This window comes from Hyla sarda, chromosome 11 (genome assembly GCF_029499605.1).
Source record: "Hyla sarda isolate aHylSar1 chromosome 11, aHylSar1.hap1, whole genome shotgun sequence".
NCBI classification, from domain to species: domain Eukaryota; kingdom Metazoa; phylum Chordata; class Amphibia; order Anura; family Hylidae; genus Hyla; species Hyla sarda.
Window position 1 is genome coordinate 40,048,895 of NC_079199.1, and position 9,728 is coordinate 40,058,622.

Here is a 9,728-nt window from a genome sequence, read left to right on the forward strand (position 1 = left end):
AAGCCTGGGAGTTGTAATTTTGCAACACCTGGAGGTCCATAGTTTGGAGACCACTGTGGTCCATCATAAGGTCCATCAAACTGCACTGGGTAGCAAACAACCTAAGGTCAACCCTAGATGCCCCTCATGATTCCCACATCACATTGTATATGGCAGAGCAGGTCTATAGGGCCAGTGTCAGGCAGGTGCCACCAGAGCATCCCATGGCCGATGACATCACCTGCACACGACCAACTGCCGTTTACTCTCTGCTGGCGACCGACGTGACTGGACCGAGGTCTACAGACTGAAGGAGAACCGCTGAGATGGCGTCCACTGGACATGGAGAAGATGGCGAGGAGGAGAAGAGGAAGAGCGAAGGCAAGAGGAAGAGGGAAGAGGAAGGCGAGGATGGAGTCAAGAGGAGGAGAGAGGACGATGGAGGATCAGAGGATGAGGAGCCAACACCTGGGATGGCGACCACAGGACATGGAGAAGATGGCGAGGAGGAGAAGAGGAAGAGGGAAGAGGAAGGCGAGGATGGAGTCAAGAGAAGGAGAGGAGATGACGACAGAGGATCGGAGGATGAGGAGCCAGCACCTGGGATGGCGTCCACTGGACATGGAGAAGATGGCAAGGAGGAGAAGAGGAAGAGGGAAGAGGAAGGCGAGGATGGAGTCAAGTGGAGGAGAGGAGACGAGGATGGAGGATCAGATGATGAGGAGCCAACACCTGGGATGGCGTCTACTGAACATGAAGAAGATGGCAAGGAGGAGAAGAGGAAGAGCGAAGGCAAGAGGAAGAGGGAAGAGGAAGGCGAGGATGGAGTCAAGAGGAGGAGAGACGAGAATGGAGGATCAGAGGATGAGGAGCCAACACCTGGGAGCAGCCAAGGAACATCGGGCCCCTACCCCAGGCTTACCATCAGCCGCTACAACCTCCACCAAGTCCTGGGTAGAGGCAACTTCGGCAAAGTAAGTTCTATCTCCATCTTGTTTTCTGTTATCAGCCATTTTAGGCTGCATCTGTATTGTTGTGGGTTGCAGTGTTGTGGTAAGGTGGGTCTGCTGTTACTTGTAGTCCCACAATATTATGCCCCTGATGGCTTTGGTGGTTATGCACATCCATATAAGACTCCCTGAAGGGACTACACTTGGTATTAGGTGTGAACGGATCCCTTGGGGCACCTCCATGTACGGTGTCCTGGCAGATGGAAGTTGGGATGCCCAAGATGGTGTGGGTGCAGGAAACCAGACGCAGGGAGAAGAGAAGGTGCAGCGGGGTCTTCTGGAGCAGTGTGTAAACAGTACATATAGGGGGGATTTATTAAAATCTGTGCAGAGGAAGAGCGGTGCAGTTGCCCATAGCAACCAATCTGAAAAATAAAAGAAGCAAACTGGTTGCTATGGGAACTGTACCGCTCTTCCTCTACACAGGTCTTTATAATGGACATGGGAATACTCAATAATATAAGGTAAAGGGATAAAAGTTCCTATGTGATGATATTATATGACTGTAAATTGTTCCTCCAATACTGCAGGTAAGAAATAATAATGGGGGAGATTTATCAAAACCTGTGGAATGGAAAGTTGCCCAGTTGCCCATAGCAACCAATCAGATCGCTTCTTTCATTTTTCAGAGGCCTTGTTAAGAATGTAAGACGTAAGCTGATTGGTTGCTATGGGCAACTGGGCAACTTTGCCTCTGCACAGGTTTTGATAAATCTTCCCCAATATATCTTCACATGTAATATATATAGGATTCCAAATATATATCCAATAATAAAGTGCAACAAAAGAGTTTCCCCCTATGGGATTACGGTTCTCTATTCATTATTGTCTGTTTTTTTCCTTGCCCTATATCTCTGTATGCTGTGTTGTATTTGTTTTTTGCACATTTTCTTTCTTTTATGCATTATTTGGGGGGTAGACGGTACTTATTATGTATATTTTACCTTTGTTTTCCTTGGTTGAACCCTTTTGTAGTCCAGTTAAATTGAGCTAACTGGCCTGGATATTCCTGGGGGTGGACTGAGGAAAACTTGTAGGATCCCCACACCACTTACTTTATATGGCCCACATGTGACACATAGGGTTGCCACCTTTTTTGCAAAAAAAAAAAAAATTAATAAATACCGGCCATGATCATTGGCCTGATTAATTATATATGCGTGACATCACATGATACAAATATGTGGGGGGAATTTTGTGCTATTCTGACCCCTATAACTTTTTTATTTCTCCTTATAAGGGCCTGTATGAGGCTCATTTTTGTGCCCCGGTCTGTAGCTTTTAACAGGACCATTTTTATTTCAATGTGACTTTTTGATCGCTTCTTTTTTTTAAATTAAATTCAAGAGTTGCAGTTAGCTACTAACTATAACTCCCAGCATGACCTGATACAGCCTGCAACTCAGCAGCTTGCCCAAAGGAAAACTACAACTCCCAGCATGTTGGACGGTACAGTAGTATATAGTATAGGTCAGTGTTTACCAACCATGGGGTTCCTCCAGCTGTTGCAAAACTACAACTCCAAGCATGCCCATGCAAGAAGTTGTAGTTTTTCAACAGCTGGGGGTGCTCTGGTTGGGAAACACTGGTATAGGTTATGGTGCAACATTCCGGGAGTTGGAGGATTGGTTGGATAAATACTGGTCATTGTATTGCCGGTATTTTTAATATAAAAATACCGTCAAGGTGGCCAAAATACCGGCCAGGTGGCAACCCTAGTGACGCATCATCCATGGTGCGACCAGGTGAGGTATCCCCCTGACTCTACAGGTGTGTGACCGGACCAGGACCAGAATGTGAAAAGCACCCAGTCTTCTGTGGAATAAAGTCCTTGAATTTTGTCCCCTTCAATGCTTCTCTTTTTGTTATCCATACATGCAGTGTTGTGGTAAGGTGGGTCTGCTGGTAGGTGCAGATGCCCATAGCAACCAATTGAAAAAGGCCTCTGAAAAATAAAAGCAAACTGGTTGCTATGGGAACTGCACCGCTCTTCCTCTACAAAGGTCTTTATAATGGGCACGGGAATACTCAATAATATAAGGTAAATGTAGAAAAGTTCCTATGTGCTGATATTATATCGCTGTAAATTGTTCCTCCAATACCGCAGGTAATAAATAATATCTCTTCACATGTAATATATATAGGATTCAAAATATAAATCCAATAATAAAGTGAAACAAAAGAGTTTCCCCCTATGGGATTACGGTTTTCTATTCATTATTGTCTGGTTTTTTCCTTGCCCTATATCTCTGTATGCTGTGTTGTATTTCTTTTTTGCACATTTTCTTTCTTTTGTGCATTACTTGGGGGTCAGATGGTGCTTATTATGTATATTTTACCTTTGTTTTCCTTGGTTGAATGTCGGTCAGGTGGCAACCCTGACTCTACAGGTGTGTGACCGGACCAGGACCAGAAGGTGAAAAGCACCCAGTCTTCTGTGGAATAAAGTCCTTGAATTTTGTCCCCTTCAATGCTTCTCTTTTAGTTATCCATACATGGATTTCTATGGTTTCAATACAATCTTACAGAAACCTATTTGGACCAGAAGATGAGAACTACACTGATCCCAACCAACTCAAAGACATGTCTATCCATTGTTCAATGCATTCATAGAGTTAGGAGATAAAGTAAGTGAACCCTCTGGACTTCCCTGTATTTATACTATCTAATAAATACCCCCATGGATGCATCCCGATGATCCATTCTTGTCCTCTTTCTCAATAAGGATAATATTTTGTTTTCTGGACCCATCATTATTGTAGGGACTTCTGCCCATTTTTAAGACTATTTATCATGTTGGACCCATGAATTCCGTGAAAACTGCACATAGTGGACTATTTTTATAGTATTTTTCTATTCATTTTCTATTTGTTCCTCTTGGCACCTAATCTAGAAGCTGTAGAGGTCGCTTCTCGGCATTTTGACTAAGATCAAGTGTAGTTTCTGTTCTTATCAGTTTCAGGCGGTGACCCGAAGCTCCGGTATTGGGCTGGTGGGGATGGGTGCTGCATGGAGGGGTCAGGCATGTAGGGAACAGGTGTACCAGGGCGTTCCAGGGCTGGTTCTGAGGAAACAGCTCGACTGCTGCCCCAACGTGACCTGTTTCCTCAGGGTCTTGCCATGAGGCTGAGAGGGTCTAGAGCTGAGGTACTTTAGTGCCTTGGGGAGTGGTGACCCTGAGGTGCTGAAACTCACTGGGAGTATTGGCGCACTGAGTGGAAGCACTGGCACCATAAACTCTTCACCTTGTGGCACTCACCTCTTGATTTCCGGCCTTCTGGCTAGCATCAGAGACATTTCTATAGATCTGGCTGTATGTTTGGCCAGGATATCTGCACACATTCACTTATTTATTTCCTTTTTTGTCACTGTGACACTTTTTGCGTGTTGTGTGTCCACAAGATTGTTAGGATACGGTAGCCCTTCTCAGTGTTCCTCCTGGCGGTCTAGGGGAGGTGTGTGTGGCCATTAGGTTCTGCACCTCCCTGCAAAAACCCCGGGTACTCCTGCATGGGCAGGGTACCGACTATTATCGACTCTGTGGGCAGATACCTTTGCTAACGCCAAGGGGGATGCAGGGAGCATTTGTGGTTGCTTAATAGCTTCGGCAAAAAGGGATATTGAACCTGGAACCTCACAGGTACCTTTTGATCCGGAGGCGAACTATAGGAGAAGGGCTTGTGATAGACCACATCCTTTGTGCACTTTTTTTAGTGTAACACGTTTGCACTTTGGTTGATTCAAGAGCCTGTTCCCTGGCTCTTAGTAAAAAAAATATATATATATATGCTTCTCTTTTAGTTATCCATATATGGATTTCTATGGTTTCAATACAATCTTACAGAAACCTATTTGGACCAGAAGATGAGAACTACACTGATCCCAACCAACTCAAAGACATGTCTATCCATTGTTCAATGCATTCATAGAGTTAGGAGATAAAGTAAGTGAACCCTCTGGAATTCCCCTGTTTTTATACTATCTAATAAATACCCCCATTGATGCCTCCTGATGATCCATTCTTGTCCTCTTTCTCGATGAGGATGCTATTTTGTTTTCTGGACCCATCATTATTGTAGGGACTTCTGCCCATTTTTAAGACTATTTCTCATGTTGGAGCCATTAATTCCGGGAAAACTGCAATACCACATAGTAGACTATTTTTATAGTATTTTTCTAATCATTTTTCTTTGTTCCTCTTGGTACCTAATCTGGGAGTTGTGAAGGTTGGAGCCCAGCTTTACAATCAACATACAACTGCTACATAACCACCATGCACCGGCTGATATTCAGTGACATTCGCCTAGCACTATTTCCGCACTCTATTCCCATTCTTCATCCACCTCTATGAATCACTTTCACATTAGGGATCCAGGTTTTTGGCTTTTACACCATTCGTTTTTTTCCTTTACGCTACCTTTTCAGATGGTGGATAAGCTGTTCAACATTTTCCTAAATTTTGTTCACATTTAATTTTTTTTTATCTTTTTAATACACTTTTAATATTACAATTCGTTACACTTGGCACAAGTTCCCCTCTGTTCTATTCTCATAGATTGCGTTAGCTCTTATGTAATAGCTGTAACATCTACTGTTATATAACTGCATTATAGACAGGTGTACAGAGTATATACCTGATACTCATTTGGTCTCCTCCCCCTTTACACATGTGCACAATGGTCTTTTTCTGCCAATTAAATTGGTAAATATTCATATTATTATGGATGTATGTGTAGTTCGCAAACGCCAACCTGTGTCCCTACAATATCACATATCTTTATTTGTATTTATTTTGCCTATGCATCCATAAGGCTGTTTGAACTTGCGCAACATATACCTACCACTTTTGTACTTATTGAGCCTCAACCAATTGTGCATAAGAGTGCATAAATGATTCAAAGTGCTGTCCGAACGTGCGTGTAACTTTTCCATCTACTGCTTCTGCGCGCCTGAATGGCAGGTCTGATACCGTATCTCCACTATTAGCCAAATTACTTTTGATTTAATCACATCGGCATCACAACTATGCACTGAACGCCCTTTTTAGAGCTGGCGTCATCTTGCGGACTGGATTCCACCAGGATTCCGCCACCAAACCTGCCAGGTATCCTATTGGTGAACAAAACTTACAGCATTTGTAGCTGCAGGAAACTTTGTTATAGACGATTGTTGCTAAAGGGGGATTTACAGGTTATTATAGCTCTTTCTTGCAGTTTTCCTAGGCTTAAGGTTCCTGGGTGCTATCTAACTGACCCATCACTAAGTCCACCCATAAACAGCCCCCCCCCCCCCTCCTCCATATCAATGTTTATCAAGCGCTGTCCTCAAGACCCCCAACAGGTCATGTTTTTAGGATTTCCTTAGTCTTCCACAGGTGATATAACTGTGGTGATTCCTGATTCACTGACCATAATTGTATCACCTGTGAAAGACTAAAGGAAATCCAGAAAACATGACTTGTTGGGGGTGTTGAGGACCGAGCTTGACAAACACTGATCAATATCAACCTTATGATGTCTTCTAATGAGCGTCTTCCATTTGTTTTCCACAGGTGGTCCTGGCATCAGTCCCTGGCCGAGACACCCACATGGCCATAAAGATCATCAACAGAAGAGAGGACAACGAGGGAACCATCAAGAGAGAGCGGCGGATACTCCTGGCAGCCCGAGACTGTCCATTTCTATGCCACCTTTATGCTGCACATCAGTCTCTGGAGCGCGCATACTTCATCACGGAGTACCTGTCCGGCGGCAGTCTGGAGGATTTGATCAGGATTTGCTGCTACCTGGACATCAACAACATAAGGTTCTACGCAGCAGAGATGGTATGCGGCCTCCAGTTCCTCCATGGACAGAACATCGTCCACAGAGACCTCAAGCCAGAGAACATCATGTTGGATGCAGAAGGCCACATCCGGATCATTGACCTGGGCCTGGCACAAGATGGAGTCACAGCCTCCAGCAAGATCGATGGAGTGACAGGAACATTCTACTACATGGCCCCTGAAGTGCTTCTCGGACAAGAGTATTACACAGCCGTTGACTGGTGGAGCCTTGGGATTGTGTTGTGCAGGATGGCGACAGGACGCTTCCCATTTTTCATCGGCCACAGCAAGCAGAAGGTTTTCAAAGCCATCACCAGAAAGGAGCCAAAACTTCCACCCGGGATGGATGCTGCTATTGAACATCTCATCAGTCAACTTCTGCGCAAGAATCCCGATAAGCGCCCTGGGGTGCGCAGAAACATCCGGAAGCATCCATTCTTTTCCACCATTCGCTGGGAGGAACTGGAAGAGAGGAGAGCCAAGCCACCATGTAAGCCGTTTGAGACAGTTCTGCAAAATCACCATCTGCAGTGGCCGGAGGACACAGAGGACACCCACCATGGGACCGGATTCAATTATACGTCACCAAGCTGGGCCCAGTAAGAACCTTCTCTTGGGATAACTATCATCACATGTTCTTCACTTCTCCATAGGTGGATCTGGACTCTGAGGACACCGCGCCTACTGCTCAGAACCTCCGGCCTCCTGATCCAGGCATCATGTCTCTGCTGCTGTAACCTCGGCTGCTCTAGAACATCTTTATGCCACACCTTTGCCATTGTGTTACTGCCCCAGGCCCTTTACCTGGCATCCTCCATTCCGGGGCTGGCATCTGAAATCACTGCAGCCGGAAGATCCTCTACAACCCCAGGAGCGGCCTGTGCTTAGATTCCATCTGGTAAGTTCAGGAACAATAGCCGCATGTTGTAATACTGCGGTGCTGAGTGGCGGATATTATCCCTGAACCCATCCAAGCACAGGCCGGGTAAGTACTGCACTCACCACACACACTACACGATAGGGATAGGCGCACACACATAGACACAGACCACAGATAGGGGACATATCGGCTTGATCCAGGGATTTATTCTGATCGCCATATTTGGGGTCGGGAAGGAATTTTTCCCCCTGATTTTAGGACAATTGGCTCATTCCTCACAGGGGGTTTTCGCCTTCCTCTGGATCAATATAGCCGTAAATAGGTTTAGCATAATAACATAAAATTACCCTCTTAGTAACACAACTAATTCAAAAAAATTAATAAATAAATATATATTTATATATTTTTTTATCTTAAAAATGTATTTGACCCAAACATTAAAATTAGACTACTAGACTTACCAATAGACTATTAGAAACATGTATAACAAAAAAATATTTATAATTTAAATTAATTTACCCCCCCCCCTTTCTATCACTCTGGTTTGGTTCCAGCCTTTGATCCTGGGATTTATTCTGACCGCCATATTTGGGGTCGGGAAGGAATTTTCCCCCCTGGTAATAAGGACAATTGGCTCTTTCCTTACAGGGGGTTTTCGCCTTCCTCTGGATCAACACGGCCGAGCACGGTTCAGTACAACAGACCACTAACTTACACATATATAATAGTATAATATAATAGTATCTTGTTTATTATTGTCCCCCCCCCCCCCCATCCCTATAAATAAACTCTTTTTTTTACCCTCTACATGGTTGTACTTGTCTTTATTTCCACTGGATGTCAATCTAATAAATGTCCTATTGACGCTGCTAGTAGCCTCTCTCCATTCTGACTTATATATGAGGATCCTGAATGAGGGACCCCCATCTATTACCCATCTTTAATCCCCTAATAGATCGTTTGTAAGATTGGTTTTCTAAACGCAGCAACAACTTTTATGGTAATATAAAATATAAGTGAGGGTTTGTTACAATGTATCAGTGCAAGTCAGAGCTGGGGTATATTTAGGTCATGGAGGATTGCCTAGAATGAGCACACAGTGGAGGATGCTTCATTGAGTAATAGATCTCTATAGACGCTTTATGGACGCTCCTGTTATGAGAACATCCACACCAGAAGAGCATCAGAGCAACATTCGTGAAGAAGGGAAATTCCTGGTAGAGGTGTCCACATGGACAGATCCCATAGGAATAGTCTACGGGACAAGCAGGATGACAACCAACATGGCGCCCATTACCGTACCAACCTCAGAGGCTGTCACCCAGCTTTCACACACTCCTGAAAAGTGAATCTTTCTATAAGTGTAATGGCAAAATTATATCTTTAAGGAGTACTCGATGGAAAAAATATTTTTTAATCAATTGGTGCCAGAAAGATAAACAGATTTGTAAATTAGTATCCGTGAAGAGAAATTAAGATATCGGCACTCACCAGTGTGGCTGCAGGGTCTTCTTTATTGAGACATACTCACATGCGGGGTACAGAAGAGAGGGGAGTACCCCGCATGTGAGTACGTCTCAAGAAAGAAGACCCTGCAGCCACACTGGTGAGTGCCGATATCTTCATTTCTTTTCACGAATACTATGAACTTTGCTTGCATTATCTGAGCACCACCTGAGGCATTACAGCTACACCAACTCCCACCTGCTATTCCAAATCCAGCACACTCACGCAGTGCCGCACTATCTCCTATGTGAGATTTGTAAATTACTTTTATTTAAAAATCTAAATCCTTCCAGTACTTATCAGCTGCTGTGTACTACAGAGAAAGTTCATTTCTTTTTGGATTCCTTTTTTTTTTTATTTTTTTAGTTTTTTACTGTCTACGGTCCTCTCTACTGACACCTCTGTCCATTTCAGGAACTGTCCAGAGCAGGAACAAAATTCCTATAGCAGTTCCTGACGTGGACAGAGGTGTCAGCAGAGAGCACTGTGCTCAGACAGAAAGGAAATTCAAAAAGAAAAGAACTTCCTC

General features: G+C 44.1%; 1 protein-coding gene across 2 annotated transcripts; it reads left to right on the forward strand.

Annotated features, from left to right (window-relative positions):
• Nucleotides 1–209: 209 nt before the first annotated feature.
• On the forward strand, nucleotides 210–8,493 carry LOC130295510 (protein kinase C theta type-like). 2 transcript variants are annotated; one of them, XM_056546342.1, is made up of 3 exons: nucleotides 210–953; nucleotides 6,541–7,303; nucleotides 7,467–8,493. In XM_056546342.1, the coding sequence occupies exons 1-3, from the start codon at nucleotides 306–308 to the stop codon at nucleotides 7,481–7,483; spliced, it is 1,428 nt and encodes a 475-aa protein (XP_056402317.1). In that variant the 5' UTR covers nucleotides 210–305; the 3' UTR covers nucleotides 7,484–8,493. The 2 variants fall into 2 exon arrangements, with proteins under 2 accessions (XP_056402317.1, XP_056402316.1); XM_056546341.1 differs by having other exon boundaries at nucleotides 213–953; nucleotides 6,541–8,493.
• The last annotated feature ends 1,235 nt before the right edge of the window (nucleotides 8,494–9,728 follow it).

Excerpts from the sequence above, each read along its gene's own strand:
- LOC130295510 (XM_056546341.1), top strand. The coding sequence starts at position 306 with ATGGCGTCCACTGGACATGGAGAAGATGGCGAGGAGGAGAAGAGGAAG. Across the intron at positions 954-6,540 it reads GTAGAGGCAACTTCGGCAAA|GTGGTCCTGGCATCAGTCCC; the intron begins GTAAGTTCTATC and ends TGTTTTCCACAG.